Source organism: Varroa destructor, unplaced genomic scaffold (genome assembly GCF_002443255.2).
Source record: "Varroa destructor unplaced genomic scaffold, Vdes_3.0 BEIS01000001.1, whole genome shotgun sequence".
NCBI lineage: Eukaryota > Metazoa > Arthropoda > Arachnida > Mesostigmata > Varroidae > Varroa > Varroa destructor.
The window spans coordinates 24941927-24960962 of record NW_019211454.1 but is presented as its reverse complement, the minus strand read 5'-3'; the positions used below and the strand labels follow the sequence as shown (position 1 = coordinate 24960962).

General features: G+C 40.9%; 1 protein-coding gene across 5 annotated transcripts in view; it reads left to right on the top strand.

Annotated features, from left to right (window-relative positions):
* The window catches only part of LOC111253270 (protein vav-like), a 34801-nt gene extending 16098 nt beyond the window's left edge, over positions 1-18703 (top strand). For 3 of the 5 annotated variants that reach the window (XM_086976833.1, XM_022812440.2, XM_086976832.1), the window contains 15 exons: positions 804-1114; positions 1626-1797; positions 1924-2047; positions 2546-2650; positions 3273-3402; positions 5582-5713; positions 5878-6101; positions 6286-6451; positions 6814-7047; positions 8434-8454; positions 9555-9805; positions 10153-10290; positions 10665-10978; positions 11391-11879; positions 12282-18703. In XM_086976833.1, coding sequence (XP_086832959.1) covers positions 953-1114; positions 1626-1797; positions 1924-2047; positions 2546-2650; positions 3273-3402; positions 5582-5713; positions 5878-6101; positions 6286-6451; positions 6814-7047; positions 8434-8454; positions 9555-9805; positions 10153-10290; positions 10665-10978; positions 11391-11879; positions 12282-12412 — 2793 coding nt within the window. In that variant the 5' untranslated portion in view covers positions 804-952 and the 3' untranslated portion in view covers positions 12413-18703. Of the gene's footprint in view, positions 1-803; positions 1115-1625; positions 1798-1923; positions 2048-2545; positions 2651-3272; positions 3403-3816; positions 3935-5581; positions 5714-5877; positions 6102-6285; positions 6452-6813; positions 7048-8433; positions 8455-9554; positions 9806-10152; positions 10291-10664; positions 10979-11390; positions 11880-12281 lie in introns of all 5 variants that reach the window. The other 2 variants (XM_022812449.2, XM_022812454.2) reach the window with 2 other exon arrangements.
* The last annotated feature ends 333 nt before the right edge of the window (positions 18704-19036 follow it).

Below are 19036 nucleotides of genomic sequence, written 5' to 3'. Positions count from 1 at the left end.
ATATATAAATGAAAAAAATCACCATTAACGTACCGCATAGTCACGTTCCTTAAACAATTATAAGAAAAGTATAATATTAACGTAACGCCTAGAGCACATTTATATTTGCTAATTATGTATATCGGTCGCGAGTTAAACATGCACCATTAGTGTACGCTCTTATATAGGATTAATAGAGCAGAGAACTCGTTACTGCCCGCCTATACGTTGAAATCTAATTATCTTTTGTCCTTTAAAACTGTTACTGGCCATTGCGTGTTAACGGAATAAAGTTTAATTTGCCTTTTACTAAAAAAGGATTCGTCACGCAATTTTCAGATCATCAAGTTGTTGACTTCGTTCTCGTGATACGCTTGTCATTTTATTTTCCAGAAGCTTCGAATTCCTAATAATTAAGCAGTCTATCGAAAAGACTCCAAAAGCAACTAAAGACAAAAAATAAAGTTTGTTCCAGCTGTTAACGCCGGAAGGGGTAGAGCGCTTGTTGAATCACAAAGTTTGCGATAGTAGCAACAGAGTTAGTCCTTATGTCATGATTTAAAATATTCAGAAAATTTTACATAGTAAACAGGATGATAAGGCAACGTCAGACGCTAGACGGTGCTGATTGCTTTGAGCTTGGCCTTATCTGTGTCTAATATGATGATTAGTTCAACAAAACATATCTGCGTGTCTGTTATACTACGTATGTACATGTAATATCAGCTAATTCAGTTTATCTGACCGTGCGCATCACGTATGTAGTGCAAACACTCAGTTAGATAGCTTGTAGTGACTTGTTTCTGCAATCGTTGTTCGCGCAGGATGTAGTAGCAACGCATGCCTCATCACGGTATTGAAACGTTTCGAAGGTTAAGGTGCCACAACTAGCAAACGCTGCCGTATAGGATACTGAGTGGAGGATCCCGAGCTAAGGTCCTAAGGTAACGGAAGGACCAACAGGATAGGTAGGATGTCCGCTGCGGTGATGACAACCGAAGCTGCCGGAAGCGCCACTCCACCAGTGGCAGTTGATACTGGCGGAGACGATACGCTTTGGCGGGAGGCGGTTCGGTGGCTCGTGGACTTGGACATGCTGCCGAAAGATCATATAGTCATGGCACCCGATGCCGGAGTAAGTGAGCCGATTTACGTGTTATATCTCTTATGTATATTCGCTCTAGAGCCACATAATCGTAGTCTCAAGTCGTATTCGTTTCGTACTACTATTAAGTTTCTTATTGTTAGCGTTTCTATTGAAATTTGTTGGGCAAACGGGCTATTACTTAGCGATCGCCTAGAAGTATCTGGAATTAGGATTTTTCGATATTCGCCTTTTCGGCCACACCAAACTCGTCGGACTGCGAATTAGATGCGATAAACATGGACGTCAGTTATAACTAAGCGAGAGATTTCCAAGTTTATAACTCACTTTGCACGCTTACAGCTGTGTCTCTCTCTGAGCTTTGTCCGTATATAGTAGTTGATTGCGGCCATGTTTATGCAGTATGGCATGTGGGGCGCATGCTTGAACTCAGAAGCTGATAGCATTTTTCAGGACAACGAGCACGCTAGTTGATGCCGTCACTATGTATTTCTCCAAAAATCGACGTTTAAACATATTTTTGCGACGGTGGCGTTTTTAGGTGGAACATCTGGCGTATACACTTCGCGATGGGGTCGTGTTGTGCAATCTCGCTCTACAGTTGCAACCAGGCTGCATTGACCACAAGGACATGTCTCAGCGGCCACAAAAGTCACAGTTTCTTTGTAATAAAAACATTCGAGCATTCCTACAGGCGTTATCCACGAGCTTCGGTGAGTTCTCTTCACCCTTCGCCACAGCTTCTTTTTAACTCACTTAATACTATCTTTTGTGACGTTGCCAATTATAAACTACGTTACTAAGCCAGATTAGTACATTTGTCGTGGTTTCGCTTTCAGATCTGAAGTCGCCATCAGACCTGTTTGAGCCCGAGATGTTATTCGAATACACGGATTTCAAACGCGTCCTTCACACACTCGCGGCCATGTCCAATTCTCCTCCGGCTTTAAAATCTGGAGTTATGTAAGTCAGCTCCAGACCGAAAAAAAAATGCCCTTCGGCGTTCATATAAAAGCTAGTTAATACCCAAATGCGCAAGTTGCACCGGGTTGATTCCCGTCAATACCTATACTCTTACCAAAAACATAGTCGATTATGTAACGGTACCGAGTGACCGCTGGCAAGAATCGTCAAGTATCCGCTAAAGATATGGATGTGTTTAGCGCTTTACCCCTCCCCCAGTGGGGTTAAATTAAACAATTGGTTAAATGCTCAAAACTGTCCTTAAACTTGAGGTTGTTTTAGCAGTGTGCTCCTAGCCACTCTCCCATACGTTTTCGTAATAGCTTATACAACTAATGTTGAAACTCTTTTACTAATAAATAGTAGGGATCCCCATACGGTGACGTGGAATCTCCGGCGCAGTCTTTGATAGTATACTACAAGAGAATTGGCGTACGTTCTTCGAGGTTTGTGTCTAATGCATATATGATCGGTACTTTTCTACTTATTTGATTTCAGTGGATTTAAGGCCCCGAAGGGAATTGGTAACAGCGACTATTATAATCAAAGCATGTTTCTTAATGAAACGGCAACACCAAATGGTACATCATTTGACAACAATGGGTACGTAATGCTATAATTTTCGTGTTTTCGCTCACGAGTTAAATTTACCAATCTTCCTCTGCATAAGCATATATAGTGGCAAACAATGATCAATGACAAACAAATGAGTTCGTATACAGTTCCTATTCGATTGAATAACACTGGCCGGGTCATTCTTGAAGATGAAAAATTTAGCTCTAATTACTACATATATCCTTGAGATAAAACTAGTCTAAGTATTGTACTGCTTGATTTTATAGTATTAAAGTTACCTTCTTGTATTCAACAGACAACTTCCTTTGTGTCTACACCTGTGTCGTGTTATTCGTTTTCTAAAGCTAATTGGTCTGAAAAGTAAAAGGCTCGTTATTTAACCACTAATCATTTGAACAGTAGTGGGTCTGCTGAGTTAAAAATTTTGTAGTTGAAGTATAATGCCGCCATTTGTTAATGTCCTAACGTCCTTCATCTGTGTCTTGGCCTTATGTTGCCTTTACCTCTGATTCCATCTTGGTCTTGTGGCAACTTTGTATGCGATACACATTTGCCATGGGTTTGAATACGCGGCGGTCCGTATCGTGTGCACCTTTACAACTTTCTTCATCACTCTTGGACTCTCGCTGTTCTGGGCATCACTGAACAGCGACGGTGAAGCAACTCATATGGCGTTTACGTTCCCCGCTATCCAGGGGGATTCACGGACGCGATCCCATGCTGATGCTCTCTACGAGGAGCTCTGCTATGTATCGCTGAAACTCAAACCTAAGACTCAGGTAGCTAAATAGACTCTGAACGACTGCTACCGGCAAACCAGCGAACGATACACGAATGGAATGGATGTATTTCTGTATAACGCATGGCGCCTAGCTACGTGATCGCTAGTGATTTGAGCCGTTCAGCATAAACGAATAGAATCCAGTTTGTGATTCCGTCCCCAACCCGCCTGTTTCCGCCAGATCGGAGTATTTACAGACTAACAATACTTTTTTCAGGCTGCTATTATTTTGGAAATTAATTTGCTTTCATTTTTGTTCATGTTTATACGCATACGGCTAGAAATCAGTAGTTCTTTATCGTGCTAAGTTCTGCGTGAATGTTTTCGTTTTGTATTTGATTTCTCATCCGCTTTGTTCCTGTATGTTCATACGCCTTTTGACAAATGGCGACGGTCATGCAATCCAAAATAGGCGTTGTAACATGAATGGTGAGCTAACTGGTGGACCAAGGAGTCCACGTATTACCGAGGCAGAAGAGATCTATCACAAAATCTGCGTTGTACCGAGGAGCGCGCCGAAACCTAAGACGGTTTGTGTACTTTGTTTTTCGAATAAATTTTATCAGTTTAAGTTATTGAATTGCCGTGTTGTCGGACACACGAAAATTCGTGCACAAGTAGAAAGTCTAGGTAACATAAATCTCATTTCGAAGGGGTAGTTCATTTAGTGCATTTGCTCGAGAGAAGGTCGCTGGGGGATCACCACAGGTCTACAGAACCGTTATTGCTGGTAGCCACATCAGTATTGATGAATTATGTGTGAAACTTATGTTGCTGGTTGTACACGGTCATGTGGAAACACAGTTGTTATTTAGATTCGAACACAAGTCAATTCCGTTTGGTTTTGTTATTCTCGTTCTCTTTTACCTTTCCACTATTTGTTTATGTCTGCATTTTGATTTACTCTCCCTTTTGTGAGTGCATAGCAGTGTCATCGTGCAGAACCTAGAATTTCGTATCGCCGAAAACTTAGATTCCAAATGAAAAAGCGTTGTTAAGATGTTTGTACTGCACATAAAGAAGGCTTCATGACTGAGAAGAATGCTCGAGAAAGCTTGCTAGGTTCTAGGATTGAATCTCTACTTCAGTCGGCCTCTCGGTCAATGACTAGCTCAGGTGGCAAAAAAAAAAAGTCATCCAAGTAGGTAGGCTGCGAATGCCAGATTATTTTAAGGCATCATGAATGTACGAAATTCTATCGGAAATTAGGGGCCTGGGTGTGTCATGGACTAGGTAAAGCGCACGAATAGATAGATATAACTTCTCGCTGACTCTCATTATTTCGACCCCACTGGGCAACGCCCAGTCGCAATGACAAGGTTATGTTCTTACAAGTGACTCACAAGAATTCTTACAAGTGGCAAGAAGTAGCTGTACTACGTCGATATGAAGTAGATGGAAAATGTAATGGCTGACCCTGAAGGATACACCTCAGTTCTGAGTTAAACCAGGTCTTCATCTTGAGAAGACAATGGTTTGCGTTCGGTTTGGCGAAACTGGAAAGATCTTGTACACTAAAGGGTGCTTAAGAAGAACAAGATGGACAACAGGGATCTGTGTAGAAGCCAGCTACACCAGGCGAAGGCGGATATTCAGTGGCAAAAATCCGATAGACAAGGCAAAGTCAACGACAATGCTAAGCCGAGATACTAGTCAAAGATTGCGAAAGTCACCCTACAGGAGCTTGAGCGAAAGGCATTTTGCACCCACCATATTGTCTAGACCTCGCTGCGAAGGATTATTGCCTTTTCCAATTAGTTGCAAATGAAATTCGTAACCGTACATTTGACGATGGAGAGGGTCTTTTTGGTTGGACAGGTTCAACATGACAAGTTTGAACACTTGTGACGAAAAAAAATAAATAAATTGGTTGAGGTATGAGAGAACATCAAGAAGGGTAACCACAAATACATGATAGTATTACATTCATTTGTTGTTAGAATTTGGTAGAGACGCTGCGTTTTGTCGTTAAGTGGAAATGCGGAATTTACGCATGTTCTTATCCAATCTAATAATAACTATTATTATTTACTTACGTTCTAAGCGGCCTTGCAAATTGCTCTTTGGAAAGGTTGTCCTTGGCATCTGCATGGATGGAAGCATCATTTTAGCTCCTAATTTAGTGCTTTTGTTTGCCAGATGTTACAATAAGCCAATATTTAATAATATAAATGTAGGTTCCTTTGGAAAAGCGTGACCTATGTATACAGGAGCTTCTCGAAACTGAAAAAAATTATATCCAAGCCCTACAGATGATTCGGAAAAAATTTCAACAGCCGCTGGAACCTGTACTACGAGAAGATGCTGAGGTATGTTATTATCTTTATGCGATCAAATTTGGAAACTTAAGCAAGTACATCTTATCGTAGACTGAATCAGGTTATTTGATTACTAATAAGTTTAAGCTTTAAGTGACTATCTGGAAACTTATTCCTTTTTTTCTTTTATTTATTCTTGTCATCACTTGCAACAGATAATTTTCAAACACATTCGAGGGCTCAGCGAGGTGCACACAGGCCTTCTGTCAGACCTGCACGTAGCTAATCAGGTACCGAACGGCCGCATCTCGGAGTGCTTTCTACGGTGGAAAAACTCACTCATCGTATACGGGGATTATTGTTCTAATTACCCGCGAGCTCAGCAGCTTCTCCAGGAACTACAATCGAAGAATGACACCGTCGCTCAGGCCATAGACAAGTGAGCGCTGTTTCATATAACATAATAAACGCTTTGAAGAACAATCGACACTGCGAAGCACACGTAATCGATCAATCATATTTCAGATAAACTGTAAAATAAAGCTAGGTATAGAAAAATTAACACGTTATGCATGCCACTGGGTGAATAACACCGTGCAACGCTGCGATTCGTTGTAATACAGGTGCCAGAGAGAGACAAACGATGGTCGCTACCAATTGAATACTCTCCTATGTGTACCCATTCAACGTGTTCTAAAATACCATTTGCTTCTGAAGGAGCTAGTAAAAAATACACTTCCCCAACATGATGATTACCTCGGACTGGAGAAAGCGCTTGAAGCCATGCTCGTAAGTATGACGGAAGCTCATTATTGATATAATTACAAAGTACGTTCATCATTAGCAGGTGAATGACGACAAGACGGACTGCTTGAGTTTCGGTTCTGCACATCTCTACTGGTTCTTAGTTTACGAGAATTAGGTTAAGAGGCAGACGAAACTTGCCGCCATCTTAGAGTTTGCCGATTAACAGTTCCATTTGCGCTGCAGCCGACCCAAAAACCAGCTATTCAACAACGCTGGTTCATAGTCGATCAGTTTGTTGGAGCAGTTAACTCGAACCTGTCATAGTGGATTACTATCAACATTGCACTTCTAATTACTATTAATCACTCCGCATGTAAAGGTTCAATGCTGTGCCATAATTACAGGACCTATCTGCGTACATCAACGAAGTAAAACGAGACTCAGAGATGCTTCAGATCATAGGGGATATCCAGAGTTCCATTACCGACTACCATCTACCAAGAAACGTGCAGCTAAGGGATCATGGCCGTCTCCTCAAAGATGGTGAAGTAAAGGTGAAAAGCCATAGAGACCAAGGAGTCAAAAATCGTTATGTGTTCGTATTCGACCGAGTTCTACTCCTTTGTAAAGCCACAAAGGTGAGATTGTGAGAAAAAAGAAAAACGTCTCAGACAGAGAGTATTCATTTTAAAATTGCACTAGGTGATGCATTATCATAATATTATTGTGTTTACTTAATACTTACTTTACTTTAATTTTCGAGAACGTTTGTAGTTACCATCGGCAACTCTATGAGTTATTTTAGTAACAAAATTCGGATTATGTTTCATGAGTGTTGTGATACAACATTTGCTGCAAACTGATACAGATATTTTAGGAAGCCTGGTAATGCTCCAATAGATATTTAAAAGTTACATAATGAAATTAGTCCGGTTCAAAGCTTCATAAGACAGTTAAAAAAAATAATGATACGTAAAAAGCAAAATATTTCTAACACCCGCCAGATTATTCAAGATTGAAAAGAATAACTCCCTAATATTCTTTTAAGGAAATGTGGGCATCCTATTTTTACTATTTTTCAAATACTTGATCTTCACATTACTGGACAAAAACCCTCGTTTGTTGTCCCTCATCAGAGCCGGAAATCACCACTCGCTGTTAGTTCCCTTCCGGATATTATTTACTCGGTATGCTTCCACCGCTCAGTAATCGACAATGGATAATAATAACGCAGCTTTCACTAACAATCTCAATAGTCTACTAAAATGATTGCCAGAATCATACATGTTTGAGAGACTTGTTTGAAGGGTAGGTTCGCTTGGCTAGTTACCGTTTCTGTCTCACCGAAGTTGCCTTCTTCTCCGTTCGTGACGTTCCTCCGCGGTGTCACTGGCTCACTTGTTCGCGGCCTTCAATGGTATTAATCGTAGCGAATCAGCAACGTCGGTAGAATCGTTCGTCCATGATCTAGCTAAATATCTGTGAATGCTTGTTTCCCAAAAGCAAAGCACTGGTCTATATAATGAGCAATGCAAAATTATGGGTTCCTCCTTAAATCGACAACGTCAGATTGACGGTTCAATTGAGTCTCGGACGTTAGATACATCCATAGTATATATTGAGCCGCAATGTTAGAAGGCTCAAGATGTCTGCTTCAAGCTTCGTTTGTAAAACGCTAGAACTCTATATAAAGATGACTATGTGCTACCAGATCAGACTAAAGAGCATGCTTTATGACGATTTTTCAAATTATAATACCTAAACATTAGAAAAATGAAAACAGTGAAAAAACGAACTACCGCCACGTCTAACTGTTAACACGCTCTCACCAATCGTAGACAAGGAAAATTTCTGATTCCATTATTTTCAGTTGACATTTGAAATGGCAGCGTCCATGATATCAAAACAGACAGTTGAAAAGTGAATATCGTAAGTTTTCCTTCCTTAATCTTTTTCCTTTCTGTTTTTTGTGTCTGCTTCTGTTCCTCGGGCATTAACTAACCCTGTGTCGTGGGTGGACACAGATGGTGGACAAATGGCTTGGGGTACGTACCATCGTGGGGTGGCTCATGCCATGTCATATCCGTGTAAATCTTGATGGCTACTTGTTCGGCTGTTCCAAACGCGCTTTATGCATGTCTGACTGACTAAATATTTGCTAGATCCCAGATAGTCATATAATTGAACGTCGTTTACCGGCTATAAGATAGCGTACTGTATTTATTTCACTGGTGGAACTTGTCCGGTTGAAAGCGTACGATTTAATTATCGTCTATCGTAGTGCAGCATTGTGGCAAAAATATCCGCGCATATGGCTCATCGTATACATATTTGAATTCGTTTTGTGTGAAATTGTGGTAGAGCTGAAACCCAAGATACACGACACTCGTTAGCCATCGAAAAATAAACCTAAATGGCTGCTACTAACTGATCACTAGCCGATGCGCGCACTATAAATCTGTTTGCGAGACAAGGAACCCACTGTTAGGCAATGTTTCAATCCTCTATTAGAATTTAATATTCTACTTTCTGTTGATTCATCTAAGCATTTTCAAGTATCTGTATCAGCTACAGTACGCAGCTGCCGTGCCTTGTTTAGTCTATGTTGTATTCGGCCACCTACATGTATTGGTCCTTTGATGCCATCTGACTTGTTACTATTTCCGCGTAGCGTACAGGTCTATGAATAAACACAACATGAACGAACGCGCGTAGATGCCTGCGCGTGTGCGTGGCTATCAACCAACTATAAATTGTTGTTTCGTTTCTCACTGATGCTATGAGTGTTTACTAAAACATTATTGAGTATAGACAACACAAGCACCTTGATTATTTCATATGGCTCTTGGCTTAGAACGCTTCGCATATAATCCTGGTAGATGCGAACACGTCACGCATCGGAGGTTTCGTATACTTTGATGCGCTAAATCTTCCTGGCTCTTTGTTTGTTTATATCTTAATTCGTTTGACCTGTGTTACGTGCTTTACTTAATTAATTTAGGCGTTTGCTCAATACATGTAAAAGCTTAATGTACCCGCGGCGAATTCACTTCAGTTCGAAGGAGTTCTTAAGCGAAAATGAACCTGTTCTTACGTTGCCTCCTCCTGTTATTTCGTCTGCTTTGACAAACATATTACCTTATAGGGTGACCAGTATGTGTACAAGGAGTCAATCCCTCTAGGTTCGTACCGGCTGGAAGACTATCAGCCGCTAGGTGGACTTGGTGGGGGTGCAGGTGGCGCCAGCTCGGGAGTAGCGTCCTCGGCTTTAGTTCCGGCGAAATCGTGGCAACATCAGTTTCTACTTGTACATCACGACCAGAAAACGGCGTTCACAATAGCTACGAAGACGCTTGATGATAAGCTTAAATGGATAGAGGCTATCCAAAAAGCACTGTAAGCGTCCCGAGCCCCAAAAAAAAAAAAAAAAAAAGCCTGCTATTAATCTGTCAACATATTGTCAGTTGACCCTTTCACATTAAAATAATAATAGCTAAACTAAGCATATTTTTACCCTATCAGTACTTGAGTCACTCTAGTAGCTGCAACGAGCCTCATCATATGTAAATCTAAAGTTATGATGATTAGCAAACTTCATTTCTGATCCATTGAAGGCTCCATGATTTATACTAATTAATCTTTACTAACCGCAACATTGCCGAACTCCAGAGGATGTGATAACGAACACATGCGTTGTTAAGTATTACTACTGTATATTATTGTATGTGTTGGGCTTTTTGTAGGGACAATCTCGACCCTCCAGCAGCGGCTCAAACAGACCATGAGCGTTTGGATATGAAAACATTTGCTGCACCCATGTATTGTCATCAATGCAATAAACTTATGAAAGGGATCTTCTATCAGGGATACCAATGCACTAGGTACAAACAGTTTATCATCCAAGTGAAATGTCCACGTATATTTTTCGTAAGAAAACTAGTATAGACGTACAAGCATGTAATAAATGCACACTGGTCCTAAATATTAAGGCTATGAATAGGAATCTGGCTTACATAGTTACGGTTAAGTAGAGCGTACGCGTTCGATGTCCTGTGTAGCGTTATTTATTGATTGTGTATTTTCTTGTTGATATTATCTGACAGTACATCGTAGCTGGACTATAATCCGCGCACGCGCTTAGCAAAGCCAGAAAAATCTGCTAATGCATATGTTATATATAGGCTATACGAAACAAAAAAAAAAAGCTTAAATTTGCATTAGTTGCAAATTATTTTTTGTTTTTTATTGTTTGCAGATGTCAAAGAATCCTCCACAGAGAATGCATCTCACAGTCAAGGCCATGTCACCTACAAAGTCCAACTTCCGTTACGCCCGTTCCACTATCCCGGTCAGCACCAAGTATCGGGCAAGCTTGTGCATGCCGATCTTATAATGGCGGAAACAACGAGGACCATCTGACCTTCGAAACGGGTGATATCATTCAAATCACTCGCAAATTAAGCGTCGTCCTTTGGGAAGGGCGGATAGGCAATCGTGCAGGGTTTTTTCCTGCACAGCACGTCGAAGAGATTTCCTCGCTGAACCTAGAGGAGTATCCCTGGTTCGCCGGTGAGTTAATCATTACAAATCTTTGTGTGTGCTACAAGTATGCTCCCTATAAGCTAACGGGTGGCTTAGGTAGCTGAAGCTTTTGGTTGAAGAGCAAAAACCTGCAGCCTCTAGGATGGGGATGCTGGTTTAGCCATCAATATATATTATACAGTATGTGGAATCAAGTGATGATCTTACTTAATAGGCGTTTATTATGGATAAGTAAGCTTAAAAGGTAAAATAATTTATCAACTAGTATTATTTCCAATACGTATTCCATATACAGGTTTATTTTAGGACTGAGACAATATTTAACATTAGTGAAGCTGTACGTAGTTGTATTTTTTTGAATATCCTTGTGCATTTCGCCCATCTCTCAGCACTTGCAATCATAACATTATCATAATTCTGTTGACTTACTAAACTGCAGGCAATATGAGTCGCGACAGAGCAGAGGCTACCTTGGAATCATGTCCTGAGGGCACTTACCTTGTGCGAATTTCAAATAAGCAACTTTCTGGTCAGCTGAGCCAACTGGGTCCTCAGCCTGGTTTCGCTATCTCGTTAAAAGTTCGCGGTGCCGTAAAGCACATGCGAGTGTGTAGTTTTGTTAGTGAGGTGTTGGTGCCGGACGCAAGCCCTCCTCCTCCTGGGGCGGGCGCTAATACCGGCGAATGGCTGTATCTTTGCAAGAAGAAGCTGTTTCGCTCCATTCTGGATCTTGTATCCTGGTATCAGGAACATTCGCTGGCCGAAAGTTTTGCGGGGCTCAACGAGACTCTGCGGACGCCGTACAAACGCGTATCGAACGCTGTCGGACCGCCAGTTATTTCTTATGCTCTTGTGGTTCATGATTTCGAACCCAGCCACACAACAGCCGGGGATCAAAATAGAGCGCAGTTTCTACCGCTTACAAAAGGTCAGTACCTGCTATAGATTGTAAAAGCGCCCTGTTGATTTTTGTGCTTCACGATAATTTTCATACTAATGTTGAATATATGAACTTTCTCATTACTTACGGTTACTACAATGCACGTGTAGGGATTGTGTGCAGGACAAAAAAAGCCTGAAGAGTGGAATCAAAAAGCTCAAATGAGTTTCCTTTGTTTGCGAAGCCAAGGTTTCGAATTATCTTTGAACAAAGGCAATGCCCAATGGAAAACGCAAGATCTCAGTCAGAGAACGAATTTGGTAATACCAGCTTAAGCAAGTGTGTTATCCACTTCATAGAAAGACTGAACTAACGAACATTTGCTAAGGCTGGCTTTAGTGAACCGTAAGTAACCTTTGAATTTGTTGCAACTACTTCACTTTCTCACAGGTGAGCGGGTAGCAATCTTGTCAAAGGAAGGAGATGAGCGCGGTTGGTGGAAGGGCCATCTTAACAATAACTTCGGCTTCTTTCCTAAGACCTACGTGCAGGAAATTCAGCAACAGGACAACAATCATTAAGCTATTCGACAAAGAAGGACCCGTTTTCAGAATGCAACATCTGAAAATCTCATTACATGAAAAAAGCATTATTGAAATGTCCGTATACAAACGAAACGCAAGACAAACAATAGGACCGCTGCATCACATACTGTGTGGTAAAGGATAGTTTGCGTCGACCAGCAAGCAAATGCGCTCTTAAAAGATGGAGAGTATTGCTTTTGCAAAACAGTTAGAACCAATACACTGCTCCTAAAGCTTTAGGAAGCGCATCCAGTCGAAGATGTGCGTCTTAAGAATTAGCTTATGCACGATTAGACATACAAGTATTTAACGATGATTCTACGTTCGCCACGCTATTGCGGCGTCGGCCACTCATCGCAGACGTGCGGTCTGTCAGTGGAAGTTCTCGCGGTGGAACGAAGTACATATGAATCGACGACGCAGACTAAAGCCTCAACTCGGTAGCCGGCTGTAGCAAGGAGGCACGTGCCTAATATGTTCATAATTTTTTATAGGCACCAACATTATTATTACTATTATTCTAGTTAAGCATGTCCTAATATGTCGTACGCATAGTCAAGTCATGGCAAAGCTTACAGCCGTTGCGTATTTGTAGATAAACACCATTATTATGTGTTATTATTATTCGTATCGGTCACAAAGGTAATGACTGTCTAGCCATGCTCTGTCGGGATGTCTATCTGCGTATCTATGTACATTTATTTAAACATTCTGAGGCCATTATTCGGAGCAGTTAAGTGCAACCATCTGGCGGCGGTCCGTTAAGGACTTGCGGAAGTAACGCAGGCGTCTAGAGATTGCATAGCAATTGCCTTTGCTCATAATGGGCTCTGTGACAGACTGTTGAGAAGAGTGCGTCACAAAGAAGTCGAATTTTTCTAGTTTTGGAACAGTCGCAGAAAAAACTACTTGTCGCAGAAGTTGTAGAATTAGCAAGTGTAAAGGTCTTTGGGCATAATTGAACGCGCAATCGTATGCAACCATTTTGGACCGCCTGCTTTGCCTGAATTAAAGGCTAGACAGGTGAATCAACTTCTACACATTTCTTAAGTAATTTTGAAAGTTCGTATTGTGACGTAATACTCTGCCGTGTGTAAGCTATCGATTCAACCTGTACATGACGTCAGGACTGCATTCATCCAAACGCATAGACGGGCTTTGAGATAGGCAGCTATAACGACCGAAAATTCACTCAAGCGTCACAGTCGTTGCAGAAAGTATTGCGTGCTCAAGTAAACTTAGTGAAATTATAGCATCCTCACGCAAGACAATGAAGTCAGTAACTAATTTATGCTTAAATCCTTGGAATGGAGAAAGCAATAGCAGTTGCAGGAAGTATATCCTTACATGATGCATAAAGTTTCTGATATTTTTTGACCAGGCTGAGCCTAAAACAAATATTCTAACAGCGCTTGCATCTAACCTAAAAAGTGCCACCTTCGACGTATCTGTATATAAAAAGGATTCCGTTTACTATTGAATTGAAAACAAAAGAGTATTCTGCACTACTGCTCGTGGCTGTCGTATTATTTATTGTTTTCCTTTCAACGTTCATTTGCATAAAAGTTGTTCCTATTTTCAATTGTTGAACAACACGTTTCCTTATAAACTAACTGCAGCTCCATAAAAGGGAATGCATTTTCAAGAAGACCCTTTCTGGACATGACCCAGTTACGAATACATCTGCAAGGCTTTAGAATCCGCTCATAATGATCGATTATCTCTCGTCCAATCAATAACACAATGGATGAACTAAGCAGTGCCTCGAATCCTTCCTTACGGCCCCCATCGTATTGCTTTACAACGATAATTGTTAGCCACGAAACCGGGTTTCTATGTTTTCAAACGCCGTGAAAGATCGGTCCTCAAGAGATTTCCGAATTCGGAACGTCATAGTTTCATTCATATAAACTATACGCGATGGAGGGTTTTTTTACTTACGTACCCATTAGCAAATGGCAGACACTTGGCCCCTCGTTCCTTACGAATTCAATAAGTTTACTGTTCCTTCGCTGATTAACGAATACAGTGATGTTGAGATTAATTATGTACGTGCAAATGTATGCAATAGTAGCGTGTGTACTGGAACTGGGATACGAAACCAGCTGAGACCTACGAAATCGTCGCCATCGAACAAGTCTTTTGCTAAATTCTAAATGCTCCCTGTTATCCGTAATGAATAGTAGCTTTCATTCCGTATTTCAACCGGGAAGCATGGATATCATTTGGACAGGTAGTCTATTTCTGTGAACATATTATAGCTCCGGCATGATTATAATAGCAATGGCGACCGTTAACATCGTTTCCGTAATATACATTTGGATGAACTTCAGAAGCCACGCGAGGCTTATATATGCATTCACTGTTCACGCTAAACTAATCAAGGTGCCCTCGTCTTGCGCATCGGTTGACAGGAATGGCAAAATTACATAGAGGATTATAAAATAAAATGTGTGAATATTATTTAATGCATCTGTTTGCGTTTATGAGCGCTAAATTATATTATTTATTATCATTTAGACGTCTAGAATGCAGATAGATATGCATTCTAGATATTTGAATGCCGTGTCGACGGCAACATTGCGAAGCTCACGAGTTATTTCGTGATGACCAATGAGGCCGCTAGCAAAGGGAGATTTCAGTAATATTAGTAAAGAAGAAACGGCTGACTCGTAAAAGCTATCTCTGGTGCTGATGAGATACTTTCGACAAAACTCAGAATGTTACACGCATGAGTTCAATCGCCTAATTGTTCTTCTTTACATGAAACAGCTAGGCATATCTTCACAGTCTCAATCTCTCTGAATATATCATCTTCGTGTAGGGTGTTGCCATGGGTAAATGGCAGATTTTAAAAATTGTGTTTAAAAGTGAGTGTGTACTCAAAGTGAACAGTCAGAAAGTACATAAGGCCTGAGTTGATTATATAGGACGCATCGGGCTTACGCTGCTGAAGGACGGTAACATAGGCCTAGAAAGGAAGTAGCATACTGGTAGCGCTAGATCTCTTTTCACTGAAAGCTACGCTAGCAAAGTTGCGGCATTCAACAAGCTGGACAAACCGACGCAATTGAGAAGCTTTCGGATGCATAGTTAGCTTGGCCAATACGGCCCTTTTTCGCATATATGTCCGAATGGTATGTCTAGACAAGCTGCCTCAACGACAAAACAATTCACTAACCGTTGTTATTGGAGCTGTATACTTTCGTTTCGTAACCATTGCATGTACTATCGTATTTCGTTGTGTTTCATTGGTCAGCTGTCAACGGAAACTTCTACGTAACTTGACTCTGTGATTAATCAAGTAGCGTTTTTCAAAGTTCAGAATAATTATATCACTTTGTATGGAAAAGATTATCGCGAAATATGCTCCTATTGAATTGTTCGAGTGACTTGTTCAATAGCAACATATGAAAGGGCCATATTTTAACCACATTTGGTACGGCAGCGAGATGAAAGAAAAAATATCAAGATAAGAGCAATAAGTTTCATAACGAACTTGGCTCAAAATGGTCGTGGTCAACTTCGCAGCTGACCAATTCGTATCGCCTGCTCAATAGCGAGTGCCATCTTTGAACTTCGGATGCCTGTAAAGCTGACAAACAGTTTAACTGACATCTACGTTTCCTTAAATTGAGGCAGAAAATCTTAGGTCTCTTCGGAGGCCCATGCAGTTAGACAAGCCGGCTGTGTGTCTGTGCGTGTGTTAAACGTTTGCGTCGGTATTTATGATTAGGAACGTTTTCGTAATCAAGAAGAGGCGACAGTATGGTTCAGGCAGGAGCAGACAAGATTGACTAGCGACAAAGAAAAGCTATAGTAAGATATAACGACGGTTTTATATGGTGTCAGACGTACACAAAAGACTCTTGAAGACTGTGTAGTAATCCCATACAACACCGCTACCCATGTAATCTCTATTCTTTTTACTACTACCGTGCCGCAGCGATAGATAACTGAAGATGGATTTTTCTAGGTTCTGTCGAGGCATTTAGTGATGATCGACTGGTCTGTTTTAACGCTACAATCGGGTTCCACACTGAATAGACAAAGGAAAACGTAGACAATTTATTCTTCGGTTCCGGCAACTGAACTCGACTTGCCTAGTAGAAACGTCGGGTGCCCAACAGCAGAGTAGTACGACCTAGGTGCAATAAAAAAAATTTTATTTCATAATTTTGGCCCTGAGTTACAACCCACGCCACTTCAGCTGAGCCGTAAAGTATGCGAAACGACGGTAATAAAATATTTATTATACACCGATGCTAAGTATATATCGCTGCGATAATAAGTGCATATTGCGGGCGTACGCGGGGTACCACAACAATGACACAAGACAAAAACTATTAGTTCAGGTTTGCATTGGGAACCTCGCTATACAGGCGTGATTGATCCTGGCAATAAACGCGCTGGAGATACGTTGCTCCACGAATCAATATAACCAATCACGAAGCTGTTTGAGTTCTGTGATTGGTTATATTGATTTAACCTAAAAGTGTAGCGAAAGGGAAGCTGGGAAAGTTTACTTCACAGTCGAGTCGAGTGATGTCATGTTTGTGCCAAGAAATATGTATATGCTCCTTTGAAATTATAGCTTTTCGCAAAATATCAGTCTCCCCCGTCCCGATCTCTCTCCCGTTTCTCTCTCTAAGCAACAATAGGAAATATTTCTCGTTTAGAAATGATGCGTTGAAAAGGACTCTTATTCCGTCATCCTACAAATACGCATTGGCACATTTTTAGCGGGTTGGTTACAGTAGAAAAGAGGGACTACAGCTCACCCACCGTAAGTGAATTGACGCACATAGCAATGCTGAATATAAGACAAACGACAATATCAACCAGTTCTTACGTTTAATAACAATATCATAACCTAGTTTGATAATGTTAATTCAATGATCTGCGCAAGCGCCATTAATAACAATACATTATTATGTGTGTGTGCCATTGTCAATGTTTGTCTATATTTGTACATTACATGAGGTCGACTCTGAGGTACAGATCTTGTTGTTGTTGTTATTATTATTGTTATTATTACAGTGTGATCCGTGTTTTTCAAGGCGATAGTTATCAGCGGAATGTTCATTTACGCTTTCTGTTAGCGCAGAAAAATACAATAATAGAAATAAACGAAAATTAGTTGAACGTCTATCTGCTCATAATAACAGGAAATAATTAAGGCTCTCGAATACGATAGCAGAGGTAGGGCTGCGTTCAATGGCAAACTGTTCGAGTTTCAGCGATACCACCTCTCTATGTGTATCTCCGATGAGTAATTGTTACGCAACCCTTATCACATGTAGAGATTTCCGTATATGAAACATAGTGGACCGAGGTTGAGAAGCCAACCAATGCATGCTTATACAAAAACTAACTCACACGTTATAATGCAGGCCCTTGAATGTACAGATTCAAGACGAGAATACAGTGTGATGGAACATTTACAAAATAACATAAGTGATGATGGAAACGATAGCGACATGACCCTAGCGCTGTTAGGTCGTTGAATGGTAATCGTACATGCAACGAGTCCGTGGCCTTATGGATTTATTGCAAGCTCAACCTCGCAAAATTATATGCCACCTGGCGGTTTGATATGATGTAAACTGTGACTTATATCTAATAGGAGCATGTAATTCCTAAACACTATATACAAGCCTTTGTCTTCGCCCAGACGCGTCGCGGGGGTGTAGTCACAGTGATGCCGGCCCACGCTCGCCAGGAGAACAACGATCGCAATTGCGACAGCGGAACAAGTAATTGAAGTAGACAGTAATAACAAACGGTAACAATATAAAAAAAAAAATGGGAATATTTTCAATCAATTGAGTAAAATCTGGATCATAAACTCAAGTGGCTTGTCAAATGAAAAACCATATACGCCATGTAAATGCCATGAATAATGTCAATCTGAGCTATTAAATACAAGTTAAGCGATTATAGTGTGAAAGAGGCGCCATATAGGAATTTGAAATGGATAGGTGAACGCGTGAGGGACAAGTTAGGGGGGATGCACAGTCGTCGACCCTCAATAAAAACAAGATGCACGTAGGCTTATGTACTCTGGTAGTTGCACAATGAGTATCATGTTTGTATCTCCGTTGATATATACCTAAATAAATACAGGCGAATTAGTAGACCAGCGTAACTCCAGACTGAGAGCAGCTTTACAGGGCGCGAAGACCTTATAGGCAAAAACACGGACCTTAATAACATTGAACTCTAACGATCAAATGATATTGCTGCGTCAAACTAATAAAGAGAATAACACTATGAAACGTTAGCTAAGTCGTTGGTTTTTATTGTCGTTCTTAATACAACCAGTTGATTTTGCCGGTTCCGCGCTTGCTACTGTCTCGTAGTGATAATTCGAAAAAAGTATTTGCAATAAAGTGTATTGAAGGGCCTAAGTTCATGTTTAAACTTTCAGTATATAAAGCCGAGCTACTGAGCGAGTTTGGTAAATCAACACCGGAGCCTTGAAATCATACGGTCGCCATTTCCGACCCCATGGGTTCATATTCGCATTCCGATCCGTCAATAAATATGCTGTTACTAATATTCTCGCTAGACCTCCGATCTTGGCCACGCTCCACCCTACAAATTGGATTGCCATTGCAG